Below are 21,656 nucleotides of genomic sequence, written 5' to 3'. Positions count from 1 at the left end.
AGCCAGGGGAACCTGGCTGGCTCAGTCAGTGAGCACTGGATTCCTGATCCCAGGATCATGAGTTCAAGTCCCTTTGGTGGGAGAGCCCACTTAAAATTTAAATAAATAAATAGTCAAATTTAACCACTTGACAAGTCTAACTTCACTGGACATCATGCTGACGTCAGGGCTATAAGGTGAGGAAGACATGATGTTTGCCTTGCCTTTTAGGAGTTTTTTTTTTTTTTTTTTAAGATTTATTTATTTATTTATTTGACAGAGAGAGAGAGAGAGAGATCACAAGTAGGCAGAGACGCAGGCAGAGAGAGAGGGGGAAGCAAGCTCCCTGCTGAGCAGAGAGCCCGATGTGGGACTAGACCCTGAGATCATGACCTGAGCCGAAGGCAGAGGCTTAACCCACTGAGCCACCCAGGCGCCCCTTTTAGGAGTTTATGATCAGTCTAGCCAGGGAGCCTCGGCCGTGTGTGAAGAATCACATAGTAGTAAGTCTGCAGTTCGTGGGGGTATATTCAAAGTACTAGAGGAACATGGGGAAGAATGAATGACGTGGAGTGCGGGTTGGGGTTCAGGGAGGCTGCCCAGAGAAAATGACACTTCTACCAGCTCCTGGGGCTCATCTGAAGGAGAAGGGAGTAGATAGTCAGTTCCAGGACACAGCCTCCAGAGAAACATGGAGCCGTGAGGCTCGTGGGTCAGCATGGCCCAGTGTGGCTGGAAGCTGGGGCTTCTACTGGTAGGAGAGGAGCAGATGACAGTGGGAGATGAGCTGAGCATGAGATCACAGAGCAACCATAAGTGGCACACGTGACCACCAGGTGAACCACCTAAAGCAGAAGTAGGCAAAGTGTGGCCTTTGGGTCAAACCCAGCCCGCTGCTTGTTTTTGTAAACAGAGTTTTATTGGAACACAACCAATCTTTGATTATGTACTTTTTATGGTTTTCTGGGATATAGTGACAGGCACAGAGATCACATAGCCCACAAAGCCAAAAATATTTTCTTATTTGACCCTTTTAACAAAGTTTGCTGATCCCTGGCTTAAGGATTTGAGCTATTCATTTGGATTTCTGTAACTGACCCAAATACACATGGTCAGGCTTTCTATACTCCTACGGTCTCTATGTGGCATCGTCTTAAACCTTCTCCTTCCCCATCATGGACAATTAGTGGTTTATCTGTCTCATAAGCTTGTCGGGACATCTCTTTCACAATCCCAAATTTTATGTCTTCCTTTATTCTCTTTTTTATTTCTTATTTTAGGGCCACATACTTTCCTCTGGTGACATTGTTTCGAGCCTCCCACCCCACCGGCAGAAACTCATCATTCAACTTTGAGTCATTTTGCTTCCTTTGCCTCCTCCCCAAGTTCTTCATAAATTTTTGTACCACTTTTAGAATGCTGCTGAAAATCGATTTTTTTCACTTGCTGCTACCGCTTTCAAATTCCGTGCTTTGACAAATAGCTATTCCTCTGCAAAAAGGTTCCCCTAGTTTTACAAAGCCCTTGGAAAATACAAGGTATACCCACCAGCATTTACAGAACAGAAACGTGAAGAAATAATCATGCTTTTCCCATCCACCACACTACAGGATTTATTTTACTAGGAAATCCCCTTATACATCGAAAACCAAATTTGAGCTATACAAATTCAATCTGCACATAATTTTCTAGAGGATACGTCTCTGCTGTGCAACAAGGAGTGTGATTATTGTTTAACTAACCACTTGCAATAGGGTCAAAAACGAAAGTCAGAGTTTTAAAAGCTGCTTTTTATGGCATGTAGCATTTATTACTACCGGGATCCAAATCCCAGCACTGCCCCTTACTAAGTGTGTTACCCCAAATTAATTAACCTCTCTGTACCAAAGCTTCCACATCTGCCCAAAAAAGGGGCAGGAAGGGATTATAACTAATCTATTTCACAGGGTTGTTGTTAGGATCCAATGGGACAAAGTATTAAAAATGGTTAAGTAGTGCCTGGCCTATAGAAAACACCGAGCCTGTGTTAGCTATTACTGTAATAGGATTCTTAGGTTTCCTTCTTTCCTTCAACAGCACAAAGAGTAAGAACAACAGCACCGTGGGACCTGACGGGTCTTCCTGAGCATGGAGTCAATTTTTACCTTGTCTTTCCGATTCCCCACTTACGGATGCTTTCCTCCCACACTCCTAGCCCACCTGGTTTGGGCAGGGTCAACCTCCATGGGGGGGGCTCCAGGGATTGGCACGTGATCCAGACCTAGCCAATCACAGTGGTCCACCCCTCCACCATCCCCAAGGCGAGACAGATAGACAGGGCATGTGACCCAAGTGAGGCCAGAGAGAACTAGGTCCCAGACACTGATGGAATGATGGGGACCCGAGCCTCTCTTTCTGTCAGGTAGACTACTGGGCGCAGCTATTGGTGGCATCTGTAGTAGCCATTTATAAAATCTTCCTGGAAACAAAACCAACACGGTAAAAAATAGCTGTGGGAGGCAAAGGGGAACCACTCCCTGAAAGGGAACGCAAGCCCTTGGATGCATATGGGTTACTCTGGACTGTCCAGGTACCTGTGCCGATGTTTTAAGCTTATGTCAAGTTTGAGATGAGTTTTCTGTCACTTGCATCCCCAAAGTTCTGACACATACTAATGAGTCCTCATGACCTTCGGCAAGAATTGAATGCAAATCTTGCTAATTTTGGTACCTCCGAGAAAGCAGGGCCAGAAGAGGAAAGAGCTGAACTATATATAATCTTGGTTCTGTCTTTAGCCAGTTGGGGATTGCTGGGAAAACCGTTTCATCTTTCTGGGTCCCAGTGTGCTTGGATGTCAAGTGAGAGAGGTGAGTGAAAATCAATCTCTAAGATCCCTTTTCAGTTCTAACATTCTATGAGTCTCTATTATGCTTGGATTCGTTTCAGTTGCGAATACTGTGGTATAATTGGTTACCGATTCTCGTATTTTCCTGCTTCTTTCTGTTTCAACTTTAAAAATATCCTATTGGACCCTCAGTCTCTACACTCCAAGTGTTTATTCCTTTCTCTTCAATTTCCTTCTAAGGAAAATATATTTATTTTTGTATACTTGGGCATAATGATCCCATTTTCTTCTCATTTCTATATTTTTAAATCTAATTAAGGTGATAAGTTCCTTGAGGGTTGAAACTAGAGTTTTCCTGTGGGTGTAAACATTATTTTTTTTTTAATTGGCAACCAAGCTGCCAGTTTTTACAGAGCAGCAGGATATGGGTTTTAAGTAATGTAAGCAGGAAATGGGTCTCCAGCCCACACAAAATAAATGCAAAAGTACTGATATACCCTGAGTCCACATCTGGCTTACTCATTTATAATTTCAGCCTAGACTAAAATTCTCCCACAGAACTGCAGTGTGACAGTCTTGTCTACAGAATGTCAGACCAAAAATGGAGTGTCAAGGGATCATCCTGTGGGTCTCACTTACGTATACAAAAAAATCTGGCTATTTCAGGGCAATGTCATGATTTTCTCTTCCATGGTAGGGTTGAGGGGCCTGAACTAAGTGAATATTAGCTCTGTATCTTCACATTCATTGATTTCAAGTAATTCAATAGCTCTAAAGTTTGGAGGGATCAAAGAGAACTGGCTGAAATGTGTCAACTGACCCATCATCCACACGCAGAATTTTTCTGGAGGGAAAAAAAACCCTCCCAGGAGGGATGGCAGGATGCCTCCCTGTCTGATGACCGAGTCAATTCTTGTTCATCAGCACCCTAAATACAAGTAAGTCCCCAACCTCAACTGCTTTAATAGGCACCTCTTGGCAAAATATAATCAAATTAGCTGGAGGTGGAGGTTTTAGGGCCGGCTGGTTTAGCGATTCGATAATGCCATTCAGGGCCTGATTTCTGTCTATCTTTCCACTCTTCCAACTGTAGTGCCTGCCTTGTCCTAGAGGTGACCTCCCTTGGAGTTGAAGGATAGCTACTATGGGCCCTTGGGGCTACTCGGATCCTTGTTCACATGCATCAGGAATTGTCCCAATATTCTAAGCACATGTCTTGGGTTCTGTTTAGGTAATTTTATCAAGATAAAATTTCAAATTTGCTCCGAAGTTACAAGAATGAGAACCCCTGTACATCCTTCATCTAATTCACAATTCTTAGTATATAATAATATACAACAGTATATTACAATGCTATAATCTACAGCCCATATTCAGATTTCACTCACTGCCCCAATAATGTCCTTTATAGCTATTTTCCCCTCTGACCCAGGATCCAATCCAATTTATGCATTGCATATAACTGGCATGTCTCTCTTAATCTGGAACAGCCTTTCAGTCTGTCTTTGCCATTCATAATCTTGGCATTTTTGAAGGGCACTTGTGTTTGTTTGTTTTTTTAAATTGGGTTATTTGCTTTCTATTTATTGAGTTTTTAGAGATTCGTATATTCTAGATACAAGTCCTGAATCAGATGTGCAATTTGTAAATACTTTCTCCTAGTGTGTGCCTTGTGTTTTCATTCATTTCATAGTAACTGTTGAAGAGCAGACATTTCTTATTTTGATGAAGTCTAATTTATCTTTCTCTCTGTCATGGATACTAAGCACAAGTTTTGAACTCATTCTCATTAGACTGGCCTAGGTTACAAATTCACACCATGAGCCCGTAACAGAATATGACAGGCTGGGACACAACAGGATGCTCGGCTTGAGTCAGCTGGATTGTTCCCAATCCCGCTGTTTTTTCCTCAAGTACAGAAACCCAAGAAGTGGAAAAGCATATTAAACCCTGGGTACATTTAGGAAAGGTGAAGGATAGAATGGATGTTGGGCAACATCCTCTAGAAGCTACTCCAGGAAAAAGCCAGTAGACCACCTGAGCACCCTCAGGGCACTGCTGCCTGGCTCTGGGGCCATTCCCTCCTCAGTCTCCCCACCATCCAATAGCCACATGTCCCAGTTCCAAAATCCAAGAGCCCTTGTCCTGTAACATGCGTCTTTGAGACAGCCTGTAAGATCGTGGCTGAAGTACCTGGCTTTTTTTTTTTTTTTTTTTAAAAGAGAGAGGGAGTGAGAAAGCTTGTTGCGGGGGAGGATGGGCAGAGGAAGAGGGAGAAAGAATCTCAAGCAGACTCCCCACTGATAGCAGAGGCTGATGAAGGGCTGGCTCCCTCTCACAACCCTGAGATCACGATCTGAGCCGAAATCAAGAGTCAGTCGCTTAATCGACTCAGCCATCCAGGTGCCCAGTACCTGGCTTTTTGTCTCATATCTTAGAGGGCAGGGATCATGTCTCAGGCATCGCTAGCACCCTCTCACACCACAAGCCCGGTGCCCCACTCACAGTCTGTCTTCACCAAATCCCCAAGTCATGGGCTGAATGAGGAAGTGCTTCACCACGCACACAACCGTATGTCTTCCTTTGGCCTGCCTGAGCCAAGCCATTTGCCTGTCAATTTCCTGTGCCCTCCACGTGAAAGCACCAAAGAGAGAAATGCAAGTAATGAAGTTTTTTGTAGTGTACATACTGTCTGCATTAAATGATGTGTATTTCAAGTCCCCATTATCAGATGTTTATGGACCACTAATTTTTAATTTACTAAAATGTTCTCTTTTGCATTAAAAAATGTTTAATTATTTCGAGGAGGGGGTGGCTGGGAGGGAAAAAAGCTAAATCAAGTTTGGAAAAATGCCAATGCACCGAGTTTCTAAATATTTCTCCCACAACAGAAGTTTTATGCCCCCTTCCCTCTGAAAAGGGGCTGATTATTACTACTGTTAACATTCATGCCTCTCGTCTCATTTTGTTCTCCCAGATACAGGCAAAACTTTTTGTTCGTACTGCCAGGATGGGGAAATGGGAGTCTCTAAGTGGCTATGTGATATATCTGAGTTACCAGTGGCTCTGAAACCCCCAGGGAGTTAGTACGGCTTTGGAATACAAATCTGCCATCAACAACACAGCTCCTGCCTTTTCCCCCAACTGCTACTCAAGTTTTATCTGAAAATCCCCACAGTTCTGTTTTCCTACCACCTCTTTTTACACCTAGACTTGGCAATCTATCCTGAGTGTCAGGTCGAGTTCCACATACTATGTCCTCCACGACTTGATTTTGGAAGCTGAGCAAATCATATTTATAGATAAGACAAAGAGAAAAAAAGTTTTTTGAGCCTCCACTTACATTCTTTGGACATTCCCACTTCAAAGCACTTCTGGAGTCGACAGTATTGGCATCGATTCCTGGTGACTTTGTTAATAACACAGTTCTTATCTCGGTGACAAGTGTAAATCATGTTCTTCTGAATACTTCTGCGGAAAAAGCCCTGCAAGCAAGCAAGAAGATGAGAAGACTAAGTAAAACTACCAAGTTTCATGAGAAATCAAAGCCAGCCTTATCAATGCACTGATTACTTGGTCTGACTCATGAAGTGATGGAAGCAGAAAAGTTAACGTATTTGAGCCTTAAAATCCTTGTGAAATAGTAATAGTCAGCTCTCCCTTTGTTTCAAATCAGAAAGCCCCTTTTAATCAAAACTAGACACGACCGTTATTATCTTGCTGAAGGAAAAATGAATACCAAGCTAATTCACTTGAAAAACATAATGCAGAGCTGGGTTCCCTCCAAACAGGCTTAACTTCATAAGCAGCTCCCTTGCTGGTCAGAAAAATTTCAGGTGAGCCCACTATCAAGAAACCCAGTATCAGATGCACTACATTTGCAAAAGAAATGATAAGATTCAGGGAAGAATGAGGTCTTCTCAAGAAAGTCTTTTCTACTTCTTTCCCGCATATTTAGCTCGTTACAATATTTAAAATATAATTTAATTTATAGAGTGTTTAGAAAAATATTATCCAAGATTGGAAATAAGGTATAAAAAGACTTGCCCATTTAATAGCACATTGGAGCGGTGCTGTCCAAAATTGTAGCCACTAAAGACATAGAGGTGTTTAAATGAAAATTAATAACAATGAAATGAAATTTAAAAATCGATTCCTCAGTTGCACTAGCCACATTTCAAATGCTCAAGAGCCACAGGTAGCTCATGGCTACCACACTCGACAGCCACATGTATGGATGATCTTCATCATGGCAGGAAGTTCTGTGGGGCAGCACGGTTCCGAAGCACTGGCTTTGTGACAAGCTTACCTAAGAGTCCTCTGACACTCTTGGGAAATGTAACTTTGTTTGACTTATTATTTACGATTGATTGGACACGGGCTCTGTAAAGACTGGAGAAGGCTGGTAAATTACAGATCTATTTGTTAAGGATAGGTGCAAAGATTTCTGTCTGGCTGAAATATAACCAAAGAGTATTGTTTTATTGCCTTGTAGGACATTAACCAGTTTTGTATCTGACTTTGCAGTCTGATCCCAGCATTCTTTCTGCCTTTTCACCATTATCTGCCAAGCAATCTACCTAGCCACCTAGATATTTTGCTCAAATCCCCCTTTGAACCAGCTTTGCCATCCTGCTATTTCTCTCACTCTTGAGTTCAATAAATCTCCAACTACATGCTTCCTGAATATTTGAATGAGTTGTTACTTCTCAACTTTCTGAAAATTATATTTTGGCCGAAGCAGCAGTTTATCCCGATTTTTGTGAAATGCTGATGAAATAAAGCAGATTATAGTCTCATGAGCACATGGGTGGCCACCTTCTCCCCTTTGTCCTCCTCATTTCTCCCACACCGTTTGCAGACAATGGATAATCAAGGGCTGCTTGTTACTACACAGATGAATGAGCAGTGAGTGGAGGGCATACCTGCTCTCTTTTCTCTCTCCTAACTGCCCACCAAAAACCTCTAAATTGCTAGGAGTATTAAGAGCAGGGAGCTTTCCCTTCTCAACTGTGATGTGACTTTTACCTACATTAGCAACCATTCTCTCAGACACACACCAGACACGTGGTGTGTAAGAAACACACCACGGAATGTGCTAAACAGCACACAAGGCTCACCGTCTGAGTTCAGCTTTCCCTGTCGTGCATTAACACTCCAGGGACCAGAACTAAAATCATTTAAAGCTAAAGCACATTGACAAAGAAAGCTCATGTAACACCCATTGCTTAGGATATTTACGTGGGCACCCTAGGATTTTAATGTCTAAATAAACATATTTTTACTGGCATAGTTCAACTGTAAACGCCTGGAAATCTTGTTTAAGGTTGCAACTCCTGTCACATCCCAGACACACACCTTTTCCAAGAAAACACAGTTTATTTTGGTACCTCTGGAGCTACAAACATGCTCCAAATCCAAAATAACAGGTTACCAATACTCCGAACCTCTAAGAGAACCTGTGCAGGGTGGTCACCTCAAACATATCTTTTCAATGCAAAAAATATACCTACAGGACACTTCTGGCTGCCAGATGAACAAACTCAATTTACAGAAACTGCACGGCTCTCCTGCCAAGAAACACTGACCCAATGCAAGATCCGGTCTTTTCTGCAAGTGAGGTATGGACAAAGGTGACCCCCTCCATTTATTAAAAAGCCAAATATTCAGTTCAGCAAATTCTTAGTGAGTGACCAAGAGGGGGAGAGAAAACAATCTCATGATACTCAAATGAAAGAAGAAAGAAGAAAAGAACTTTCTGTGTCATTAGTTATCCACTCAGTCAGGTTCAGTAACAATGTCGGCAGAAACTAAATAGGTCTTCTTGTTTTTCCAAATCAGGTTTTTGGCTAGATATCAGGAGAAGATCTAAGTTTCAGTAAATCATTTCCACCATGGTAGGATACTTGCTGACTAATATATATGTTGGGAGGCATTTTTTATACATGGATTGGGCAAACAGAAGAGCCCTCTGAGGCCAAGGAGAGGTTTGCATTCTACAAATCCTCCTCCCAGTAGATGTGAGATATTATTATTTGAACCTTATTTCCTCATAGATCACCGCTCTGAGGACCTACTGTGTGCCTGTGTGTGACGTGGTAGCCCCAAGCCACCTCAATTTTATCTACTTAATATTTTTACTGAGGTTGATTCTTCTTTTTATTTTTAACATTACTTAAAATGGAGGAAGACCTTTAATCTCTGGCTTCATTTGAAAACCAGCACTGAGGGACCTTGGGTGGCTCAGTCGTTGGGCCTCTGCCTTCGGCTCAGGTCACGATCCCAGGGTCCTGGGTTCAAGCCCCGCATCGGATTCGCTGCTCGGTGGGAAGCCTACTTCTCCCTCTCCCACTCCCCCTGCTTGTGTTCCCTCTCTATGTCTCTGTCAAAAACAAAAAAGCAAATAAACAAAAAACCAAAAACAACAACAAAAACAACCCAAAAAAACCAACTTAAAAAAAAAAAAAAAGAAACCCAGTATTGACTGTCAATATTAAAAGACAAATATAACACAAATAAAATGAAAGTCAAGCAAAATAATAATCAGATATTATTTCGCTCACTGGATACTAAATCTGCTAAGGGCTTAAAACCCCAGACTGTGTCACTTCTTGCTGAAAAGGGAGCTAAGCAAGTGTTAGAGACAGATCAGCACTGACTTGAGACTTCCTCTTTGAGGAATTCAGAGAAAATGTTTCTTATTATGTGGTTCAGTGAGATATAAAGCCACGAATCTGTGCCACCTAAAATTGGAACCCTCACACTTTGGGAAACAAAACTGCAACCCAAGTCTTGTCATATATAAAAATGGGCTTTAAAAGTGCGGAGTCCAAAGCGTGATAGTCCTTGAAGCAAGTGGGTGGGCAGAGACATGCCTAGAGGAGAAAACACTGAAAAGTTGAGTGTGTAAAAGCAAGGACTAGGCCCCATTTGGAGGAGAAATCTGGGGAGTGAGGGGAGGAAGGAGAGAGAAGAGGTAGGAAGCAGGAGAAGAAGAGCCGTGGAGAGGAAGTCCAGGGGCTGGATCGCAGCCTCCTCACGACCACTGTGTGGCCTCGGGCACCTCAGTCCAAAGAGGCAAAGCTCTCTCCTCTCCTCAGTGAGGGGCTGGCTGGCTGACTTCCAAGATCCTTCCCAGCTGTACATTTCTGGAATTCCAAGTGCATCTTCACACCAGAGAGTGACAAGGTGGGATGCCTTGAAAGCGAGGACGAAAGGAGTTTCTGTGAGCAAAGAAAATGGCCAAGGAAGAGGTGGTGTTTGAAAACTAAGGAAGAACAGGTCCTCTACCTGTACGGGCAAAAACTACAACTTGCGGGGGACCAGCCTAGAGCTGCTGACACTACAACTGTATTCTTTGGGCGGGGGTGGGGGGGAGGGAAAAAGAAAATCTTAAGCAGGACCCATGCTTCAGTGCAAACAGGATACATGGCTGCATCTCACAACCCTGAGATTATGACCTGAGAAGAAATCTAGAGTCGGACACTTAACCAACGGAGACACCCAGGTGCCCTGCCTCCCCGATTTTATTCTCGCTTTCCTAAAATATCCTTTGCCCAGTAAACCCAGAAAAATTCTGTCTTCAGGATGTATGTCACTTCATCCAGCCTTCTCTGACTGATCCAAGCACACCTAAATGCCTCCTCTTCTAGGTAACCTTGGTATTTTGCTTATCTTTCTATATTATTCCAAATCAAGTATAATATTTAAAATATTAAACAACAGCACTGTTTACTTCAGAGGCTACCTGGGCAACATGGAAGAATGCTAGCCTGTGGCCAGCAGTCACAGCCTTGGGGAGCCAAATGGGTATCATAAATTTCTACAACGGGGTGTCACCGTATCACCAGCAAGTGTGACATCTTCCTTGCTGACCCCTGACAGAGAAGAAGCAGGGACATGGAGGCCAGCTTTCCCAGAACTAAAGTGGGCGAGTTGCTGGGCTCCCACATGGCCTCAAAGCAGTGTTTAATGTGTCTTCCCCAGAACCAAGACAGTGGACTTGGGTGGGGGAGAGAAAGACGTTTTGGTGGCAATGGTTACTTGACAGATGGTAGGAAAGTATTTTAATATTTCAACACCTAATAAAACTGTATGAATGCATATTAGCTGAATATCCCCAGTACTGGGACAGTGGATTAGCATGGGAGATAATAAATAGTTGTTAAATGAACAAATGAATGATGATGCCCTCAGCTCTAATCAGAGACAGAGTGAGACTCCTGGATGTACTATGCCTTAATTCCATAAGATATTCATCCACAGTAACGCATTCCCTGAGGAGGATATTGTCCGTACTTAAGAAAGTGAGCTGCCGGATTTCTCAAAATTTAGTAGAAGACCCACTGGGCTGAGATGTAATCAGCTTAGACAGTCAAGACTTCTGGGTTAACCATGTCAACCATCATTAACATGGATTCGTGTTGGTTAGCTATGATTTCTGTTGTTGATCATAACTTCTGTTGGTTAATTTTGATTTCTCTGTGACTTTTGGTGGTAAATCAGGACTCCTGTGGTTTGGGAGAAACACAATTAACACTCTAGCTACTTGAATCGAGAAGACAGATCTGCACCACAAACTGAGGCTAGTATTTTCTGACCACAGTTTTTCCAACCTCTCTTACCTCATGCTCCTATTCTTGCTATCAGGGAAACTGAGATCCAGGCAAAAGAAAAGAAAAAAATACACCTATGGTGGCGAAGGCCACATATGCATTGGAGTGATTTGCTTCGTGTCTTAGCAATAATCCTGGAATGCCCATTGCCTACCCAGATTACTTCTGTCTCCCCTTGGGGTTATGAGGTACCATTGTTCCACCTAATCGTCTCCTACCTGCAGTGCCGACATACTCCTAAATCAAAAGGAAAGGTAACCATCTTTTTTAAATCTAAATATTCTCTTCTCCCTAAATATCTAAAATTCATAATTACCTTGATAGACTAGTCATGTCTTCCAAATCCATCAAGGACATAGAGAAAAGTGGCTCATTGCCCTCCCTCCTTCTTGTTTTGATCCGAGGATAACTTTGGCCTCCTTATCTCTTCCAGTACTTTCAAACCATTGCTCTAAATCTGATCATTTTTTCATTTTTTTCTTCCATGGACCATGTTTCAACTTCTGGTTTTCAGATGTCAGCACACATAATATCCCCTACCACCTCCCCAATAGAGTGCTTTTTGTTGGTTTAGATGCTAGCCTGGCGATTAAGAACTTAGGTTAGCTTGAGTACCTGTGGACTTGAACTCTGACTCTGTGGCTTACTATCTGTGGGACATTAAGTGAGTTACACGAAGGCCCATTTCCTCATTTGGGATAAGGAAAGTGCCTACACTTCATGGGATTACCTAGTGTACCCAGTTAAGGGACACATAAAGTGTGAAGCCAAAGCCCAGCACATAGCAAGTGCCTAGTGAATGACAGCTTTTGTTACTGATGAAACCTCCTCTTTTCAAAGCTTTCTTCTGGAAAGCTTCCAATACATATTTTGTATTTAAAATAAAGACTCCCCGATAGGAAAGAACACTGTTCTCAATCTCTGAACAATACAGACTACTGTGGGTAAACAACCTCATGATTCCAAAGGCCATCTATCTCTATATACTCATTCCCATACTTATTCATTCATCCAATGCCAATTAACTGGAGTGGATGGTGGGTTCTCCTGGGGCATACAAAGATACAGAAAGCACGGTTCCTGCTCTTTCTCAATTTACCAGTAACATTAAATCAAGTGAACACTCTGTAGCAGATGCCACTGTGCAGTGTGATAAGAACTTTTAATGGAAGAGAAAGTGAAAAGTGCCCAGTGCCTGGCACAGAGTAGGCACACTTAAAATATTTACTGAGTAAAGGCCATAAGAATTCAAAGGAGTTAGAAGGGAGACGGCACTTGATTCCAGCTCTAATGAAGGAGTAGGATTTGAATGGCAAGCTCTCCCTCAAGGAACAGCTCAGCTTTGCCAAGATCCCAGGTGAGAACATACAGGGAAGGGGCTGTGATCTGGGCTGGCAGAGATGTAAATGATGGACTGTGTGTGTACAAGACAGCTGAAAGAGCAGACTGACGATCAGACCAGCCAGGATCTAGATGGCCATGTCGGGCATTTACTGGGGAAGTACTCACTCTTCCATGCAGAAGGCGAGGGTCAGAATTACAATCTGCCAAGATAGTTCAGGAGGCTGCCAATCTCTGATTTCCTCATACATTAATTTAACACATACTAAAGTGGATAGTGACCTCCGTGTATGAATACAAATACCTATACCCCTGAACCTGACCTTGGGTCCGGTCAGGAACGTAGCCCAAGAATCCTTGATCTCTGAAATAACGGCCAATCTGCTCACTTGTATTTAATCATAGAGTTACCTGTGAGAATTCACAGTGCAATGTTTTGAGTAGAAGTAGCTTTTTAGGCCTAGAGCCATTTACACCAGGTTTAACATGTGTGAAATGTGTCATGATAGTTTGAAGAAAGGCACTAAGTAGAAACTTCTTTCTTGGGGCATCTCGGTGGCTCAGCCGGTTAGGCGTCTGCCTGTGGCTCAGGTCATGACCTCAGAGTCCTGGGATCCGGCCCTGCATTGGGCTTCCTGCTCAGGGGGGAGCCTGCTTCTCCCTCTGCCTGTGCCCTCTCTCGCTCTGTCTCAAATAAGTAACATCTTAAAAAAAAAAAATTCTTTCTTTTATATAAACAAAATGAAACAAAACAAAACCTGGGAACTCGTACAGTATCAGGATTAGGAGAAATCCATCCAAAAAGCAACATGGGAAGCACATCTGTTTGCACTGGGCTTCTGCAGAGTTAATTTCTATCCCATGCAAAGTTCAAAAGGGTAATTTCTCCTTCTAGAGTGAAAGAAGAGAGAGACAGTGAGGCGTGTTACTTTGTCCTCCCTCAGTCATGAAAGGGAAAAAATTTCAACTCCCTCTCACGCAGAAAGGAACCAGCTGGTTGCCCCAGGTAGTCACTCACCCTGGCGAGCAGGTCTGGACCCAGGTGAGGTGCAGCCCCAGGCCAGCACAGAACTGCAATTCCCATTTCCAGCCAGCAGCGAAGATGCGGCCAGTGGGAGGGGAGTACGGAATAATCCCATCATGGCTACTTTGGGAAACACGGTTTTCAGACCAGGAAACACGTTGCCTTAAACAAACAAAAAACACCCTCCGGAGCGAGTGGAAGTCTATGCGTGACAACGTCTGAAAAGTTATTAATAGCAAGATTTGTGGGGGAGAAAGAGAAAAGTGAAGACCTTTTCACCCCACTGAAAGACAATGGGTGAGAGGGAGGGAGAAAGTAGAAAAACAGCCTACTATTTTGATGACAAACAGAGTTTCCTCCTGAGCAGGGAGGGTGGGCAGAAATGTAACTCAAAGGACACTGAGCGAGTTAGGGAGGGGGCTGCACTAGAGCCTCGAAAAGGAAAACAACCTAAGATTCATATTCCAAACAAGAAAGCTGAGTTGTCCCAAGAGGTAGAGGCTTAGAGTTGTTTATTTATTTATTTTTTTGGTTTAAAAATAAAAAAATCCTGATAGGACAAGGTCCCACTGTTGGGAATTTAGTAAAGATGAATGAGTGACAGTAGTGAAGCCCGAGTGCTCTGTTGTTTACTAGCCATGGTTTCTAAAAGGTCCATCATTCCATGGTGCCTCTTGCCTGCTAACTGGGAGAGAGTCTCCTGTCCCTTCGCTTAGAATCTGACCATAGATTTTAGGCCTGTCTCCTTCTAAGCCCCTTAGACCAGAAGCTTCCTTGGCATTTACTCTTCCCTAGATCAGTGAGGCAAGCCTTTATCTTGAGAGAGGTGTAGGAAGATGATACTAGAAAGGCAATGAGGACAGACTGAGCAAAAGCATCACCTCTGTGGGAACCAGTCATTCTGGAAGAGGGTGATGATGGCATTATCCTGGACTTTGTCAGGTGAATCCTTGAGAGCTCAACCCCCAGAGACCCAGAGGCCAATGCTCTCAATCCTTTTAATCCTCAATTAATTAAAACTCCCTGGGAAGGAATACCAATGAATAGGCAGTTCTTAACTGAGAACCTGAACTCACAACATCAGAAAATCACAGTCTAAACTTCCAAAGTTTTCAGTGTCCCAAGAAGGGCACTGAGCCACACTTTCAGTTCACAATGTTCTTTGTTTTAGAGGAACATGATCTGGGGAAGAAATGCTACTAGGTAATACAAACTGGAAACCAACAGAAAGGAGAGATTAATCAGTTGGATAAAATGTCTTTTAATTTCGGTGAAAACATGTCTTTAGATTTCAAAAACATGATCTTGGATAAAATAATTTTTCTAAGTGATCAGCTATCCTCCGGGTCTGATTATTATTATAACCAGTAATCTCTAAACACAATTTTGGGGGAGAGAGTTCCATAAATAAGGCAGGTCCACATTGCTAGTGAACCTGGCTTTTTCAAAAAGCGAAGGGATCTGCTCTGGGCAGGGCCGGCTTTGCAGGTCCGTGACCTGGGCACACACACAGCCGGGTACTTGGATTACTGCCCTGCTGTCACTGTCTTGAAATCCTGAATAATTTTTGAACAAGAGGCCAGCATTTTTATTTTGTATTGGGTCCTGCCAATTAAGAACCCAGTCCTGGCTCTAGGATCCCATCACTTTTCTATCTAAAGGTTTCCAACATATTGCCTTTGTGAGGATGTGGAAGTTCCGGGTAATCTCTCTTCTTCCCTGGTTGACCCCCAAGCTCGTTTTAAGACTGTAGATCAGACAGAATTATACAGGTCTACCACAGTCACACTTGCCCCAGGATCTCATTGGGGTGATTCAGAGCAAGTCCACAACCTTAGGAAGAGGCAGAAAGGGACACCATTTGGGAAGCATTTTATGTTTTACTATTGGGCTTTATTTCCCACATGGGTAAGGGATTTTGGAGGAAGGGGGCTGGGAGGACTAGGAAGAATATGAAGAACTTTTTCAGAATTGGATAGAATGTGCCCCCAAATACCATATATATTTAGGTGCAAGTTCAGGAGGGTGCCCAGAAGCTCATTCATATACCTCGTAGATGTCTCTGACCCCCACTTGGGAGCCACTGAAATAAAGAGTGAATTAGGAAGAAGTGAAGAATACGGGAGGCCAAGCAGTGCATCTGTTACTCAAAGCATTTCTGTGCAGCAGGTTAAATATTATCAATACTGTATCTTGGGGACCACTGCCCCTCTTCTCAAGAATTTGAGTTGAGATATGTTAGGGAGAAAAACCCTAAGATAGGAAAAAAGTCTGAAATGGATGATTTCACTGAGCTCCACATAGCTTTCTTTAAATCTGGTCTTGAGAATTCACTTTAAACCAACTCAAGACATCTGTTTTCTAGATTACTTGGGTCAGTTATTTTGTGCCCTTCCACGCTGAAACCCATAGTTACCGATTTATTATCAGGATTACTCTAAATATAACTGGGCAAGAAGCCAATGCATTTTAGGTTTTCTAATTATCAAATATTTTACAGAGAAAATGCACCAGAATAGCTCCTCAGCTACAACCCAGGAGTTAGCAGACCCCAGGTGTTTTGTGCATTAATTACTAAATCTCATCTAGACCCAAATTCAAGATCCTCATCTGGACTGAAAGGAGGGGGGTGGGCAAGCAGAAGGAGACAGAGCCAAAACATGCTCAAATCTGCTTAAACTCTTTGCAGAGGAGCATAAATTTCTAAATCTCTTTTAGAAGTTTGGTATGCAACATTTCACCATCAACAAAGCCAGGTCTTAGCTCTGTCATAACACGCGGGTTGATGACAATGTACATCACCATGGCAACTCTGCATATCCCATAATTCAAAAGCCCTCCACAGAACCCAATAATCATCATGCACTTATATTACTTCATAATGCTAAGAAGGACCTAAATTAGAAAAGAAAGAAAAAAATGCCTGTCCACAATTTGTTGCACTTTTTCCAAGGAAATTTAATTCCAGGCCCATTCTAGGATTTTCTCACCGGAATCTCTCTCTCGCTTATGTTATAGGTGGTTACATCCTGAATCCAAATTGAAAAGGAAGAAATCACAGAGGATGTGGGAGCAGAGGGGAACTAAGTCGGGCATTTACATTTAGGTCTTCAGGAGTCTGACAATTATGGAATAATGGGTATTTATCTGATGCAGTCTTCTGCTTCTCCTCACCACAGACACTGCTCACATGGTGCAAAAATCTCGCTCACAGTTTACTGAGAAAATACTGCTGAAGTTTCAGCTCTCAAAATGCATTCTGTCCTTGTATTCTGTCCTCCAGGCAAAGATCTGACACACCGTATTATCCCAAATACACAGCATCTAAACAATGACATCATCAGCGAAATAGTTTAGAGCCCGCCGGCCCTCAGTGTGGGCCCTCTGTGTACTCACACTTAGCCCGGTTCCCTAGAGCTAGTGTTCTCTTTCACCTCTGTGCCTTTATCCATGCTGTTCCCTATGCCTCAAAAGTCCTTTCCCTGCCTTGTTCACCCCTGCTTATGCTCCAAGATATACCTATGCTCAGGTGCCTGGGAATCCCCATCATACCAGAACATGCTCTGCCGTAACATTTTATTGTACAACATCTTAACTGTCAATCCTTGTGTCTCTTTCTTCCTGGAAGCAGGAATCCTTGGAGGGCAGTATCTTAATCATCTTTGTGATGGAGCATATGCAACTTTCATAGTAAAAAAGTAACATGTTGCAAGTTATTTTGCTTTTTAAATATCATATGGAGCTTCAGTGGAGAAGGAAGGGGAAAAAAAGATGAGCAGAGAACCCTAACCACCAAAACTCTTTAAGTATAAGGGAAAGGAAGGCAGAAGTTATATTTTCAATCATGAGGCTCCAATATCATAATTCAGACAGCAATTCTAACTTCATGATTTATCCCCACCTCCCTTCTTTCTTTTTCCAAATTAGCAAGAAACAGGCTCAAACTTCACCCATAGCTCCTCTTTCTTGATCTTTCAAATTAAAGTTGCTATATAATGTCAGCACAGTGCCAGGATTTGAAATTAAATAGGTCTCCAATGTAAAAGGTAAAGTTCTTCTAAACCACACGAACTTGCCTGCAATTAAGCACACATTATAGCTTCCACCTCAGCACCGTGCTATATAAAAACCCACTCCTGGAGCTACCGCTGTGTTGAGGACCTTAACGTCTGTACTTTTGCGCCCATTTTATAAGAGAAAATTTGGCAGAACACACACAATTAATTTTTAAGTGTTACTTCTCTGCTTCTCCGTTTCATACCTGACTCTGGTTGATAAAGGAGAGGAGTCGTCTTTTGGTTCCACTGGAGAGAAGGGGGAGAATAAGCCCAGCAATAAAAGAGGTACCTGCCAATTAGTCAGATTGTTCTCCGGTTTTCAATTAAAGGCAGCCTAATGGATGGAGGGGGACCCGTTTTATTTTCCCTAACAGAGTCCTTATTTTTAAACTCTTAGCTTCATTTTCCAAAATTGCTAGCTTTAGACAGAAGAAACATATATCTTGAGTGAAAAGCTCTATGTTCTTCTTCTGTTTCTTGTATCCACATGATATTTCTCTCCCCAGTGGCTACTTCCCATTTGGCTTCACAAAGCTCTGTTGCCCAGGATGGGTTTGCTAATGGACAGCAGTCCCCAATGTCGTACCCCACTCTGGAAGATGGAGGGGTCAGATCTGGCTGCCCAGACCAGTGAGGCTCACGTGACAGTCTTGGGGGGGGGGTGCTGCCTATTTTTGCTTTCCTCAGATGACCATCCCCTGGAACTTCACTTACCCTCCTCAGTTTCTTCAAAAGGACTGGAAGAGAGATATTAGGAGGGTGTGCTTGTATTGAACCCTTTGGAAAGAACTTGCCTCTCTTAAGCATTGGCTTGTGCATGGAATTTGGGAATTATTTCCCTTAGATCAAACAGGAGTAAAAATTTCCTTGGACAAAGAAGAAGGCTGGCCTTCTTCTTTGGAACACACATGTTTCTAGGATTGATACTTTTATCCAGAGTTTCCTCAAATGAATAATTGGGAGATGTCCACAGGCAGGTGTTGGAAAAAGGGCCTCCATCAACCATGATCAAGCTGTATTTAACCACCAAAGGATGAAATGACATTTTGTCAACAGTTTAGGAGTTTTGTTTCTGTGGGACAGCACAGTCCCTCAACCTCGGGGATCTGTGGGGGCAATTCTCTTGACTGCCAACAGGATAAATCCTTCAGGATTGGACCGAACACCCTTTCAGGGCTGGAAAAGCAGTGATGAATCGCATGATCCTGGTCATTTGAAAATTAACCTATCTGTGGGGCGGGCTGGGGGGAGACCTAATGTATAACATACTAATTCCTATTTGTTTTTAACATCACCTGAAGTTTACTTGGTCCAGACCAAAGACGGCTGCAAGAGACACATCAGGACTGAGCATGACACCTTAGCGGGCGTCAGAACAGACCTTGTGAAAACACCACGTGGTGATACAAAAATGTTTGAATTCTGCCAAGAAAATGGAAAGGGCTTTTAGGAGCCCCTCAGAAGGAGATTCTGAATTAATCTGTAATTTTAGGTTTCCTAATGGCTTTTATGAGCTTGCTTACCCAAAGTCTTTCAGAGCATCATCTCTTTTAATTTTTAATTTTTATCTGTGTTGTGCTCCAAAAATAAGCCGATCTGAATCATTGCCCCCTCATCTTGTTATCTTAATGGGGGAAGGATAGAGTATCATGCTGGCCATTCCGCATTAGGTGTCCTCATTTACAGATTGAAAAAAAAAAAAAAGTGCCAGACATAAATTATTTAAAATCTATTGTATCAGTGTGTGTTCTGTAAGCATTCACTACCGGCAAAGCAGACAGATTATTTTTCACTTTTAATTGTGTTGATACCTTATCTGCTTTGTTGAAAGTGGAGAGTGGTATGTGAAACCACCTCACACGCTGAGGAACAGAGAAGTGATGGGATCTATTATTTTAAGCCGAAGTAACCCATTTAGTGGAAGTAGCTTTTAACACACTGCTAAGGAAGAGAAAACCTGGAGTTGCTATTTACGTTTGTAATGTGTGTCTATTACCGTGTCAAACATGAGTGAGGGTAGGACACAGCCAGCTTCCTTAGAGAAGCTCCTGGCCGAGGAAGTCCGTGACAGCATGCACTTCACACCAGCATCCAGGCACAAAGGCCCCATTGTGTGTGAGTGACGGGTGGGGGGGGGGTGGGAATCACCCCCACATTCCTCTGCCCTCCACTTCTCAGGTATGTGGTAAAAAGCAACATAAGTCAGATGAGATCATCTCTAGGTACTCTTGAAGACACTGTCCTAAAAAAAAAAATACTCAGGGCAATGAAAATACATTTAGATAATAAAATTATTAACCTGTGATTGGCACCTGACTGCAATGAAATTGTACACAGGATACAAAGATTCATTATCAGAAATTTAAAGTGAGCCCTAATACTTCTCCTCCCTTTTGACCCCCAAAGACCTTCATCAAGAAATGACCACAGGTAGGGGTGCTCGTGTGGCCCAGTCGGTTGGGTGTCCAACTTTTGGTTTCAGTTCAGGTCACGATCTCAGGGTTGTGGGATCGAGTGTGGCATTGGGCTCCACACTCAGTGGGGAGTCGGCTTCTCTCTTTCTCTCTCTCTCTCACTTGCTCTCAAATCAATCAATCAATCATTAAAAAAAAAAAATAAAGAAATGACCACAGGTAGTAAATATGTTAGTATGCTACCAAAAAGTATCTTACCCTCATCTGAATTTAAAATATTCCTTCAAAAGACAGCAACTTGGAGTTCACATGGGTGAACCTCCAGGTGAGCGGAGGTATATACAGGTAATGACTAGTATTGTTCTGATGTAGCTTACTATGCTGGAGACTCATCACGCTTTAGCTCTTGCATCCTCCACACCAAATCCAGTACCTTACCCAGCTTTCAGTAAATACCTGCTCCTATAGATGGCTGGAGGGTTTGCCAGATATCCTCTGCCAGAATGGCAGATGGCTGAAGAGACAAACACCCAAGTGCAAGTCCCAAGGGTGGTAAGCTAGTTGACGCTCTGCCTTTATCTGGCTTCGGGCCCTTGGAGCAAACTGCCGAACTGTCCTGCAGTTCCATTTCACACATGTGAAGTTATCTCTCTACCTTCTAGCACTGACATTTGCGATTTCCATGTGTCTGAATGAGGAAACACACATTTCTCTGTCCTCACTACGAGCCTCAGGTCTGTATGTTTTGTGGAACGTGTCTGGTTTGGTAAGAAGCAAAGAGATGAGGAGAGCCGAAGTCTCCCAGATATGGGCCCTTTTCCCATGGAGTCAAAATCTAGCAAACAACTCCCTGCAAAACCACAGTCAATACCAGTCCACAAACATAGACCACACACATGTGATACTTGTGAGTTACACTTCCACACCGCCGAATATAATCGGTGACAACCCACGCCAGTGCGAGCCCAAAGTTGGCCACCACGCCGCACTTACTCTCCAAACCCCGATCAGGTGTGCACTTCAAATTGAACTCCTGACCTTTCCAGCAATTATCCCCGGAATCTAGACAGCCCCGTCATCACCTCAAGTCAGTGGATGAGAGGAGCAGAGCCAGGAATGTTCTGCCTCTGTTCCCGAAGGGAACTGGAGTGAGGGAGAGGTTCCTGCCTTCCTTTCCATCTGGTTTTTCCAATAAAAGGGAAAAAATAAGTGGAAATGAAAAGTATACAATTAAAAAAAATTACATTTAACTTCCTTTTGCTAATGTCTGTAAGATGATTTTTGGCCTGGCAGGAGATTCCAGATGGGCCGTATAATGAATATAATTTAATACGAAAAACCGGAGTTCAAAGAAACACATTTTTCCAAGTCAGAAGGTTGTCTCACACTGTTTAATGCAAA

The 21,656-nt window shown here is 42.9% G+C and overlaps 1 protein-coding gene across 1 annotated transcript in view; it reads right to left on the bottom strand.

The window, feature by feature from the left end:
• The window catches only part of RARB (retinoic acid receptor beta), a 164,253-nt gene that overhangs the window by 90,122 nt on the left and 52,475 nt on the right, over window positions 1-21,656 (bottom strand). Inside the window, exon 3 of the mRNA XM_080799359.1 lies at window positions 6,147-6,288. Coding sequence (XP_080655485.1) covers window positions 6,147-6,288 — 142 coding nt within the window. The remainder of the gene's footprint in view (window positions 1-6,146; window positions 6,289-21,656) is intronic.

The sequence above is a fragment of the Martes martes genome, assembly GCF_963455335.1.
Source record: "Martes martes genome assembly, chromosome: 1".
In the NCBI taxonomy this organism is placed as follows: domain Eukaryota; kingdom Metazoa; phylum Chordata; class Mammalia; order Carnivora; family Mustelidae; genus Martes; species Martes martes.
This window is presented reverse-complemented; position numbering and strand designations above follow the sequence as displayed.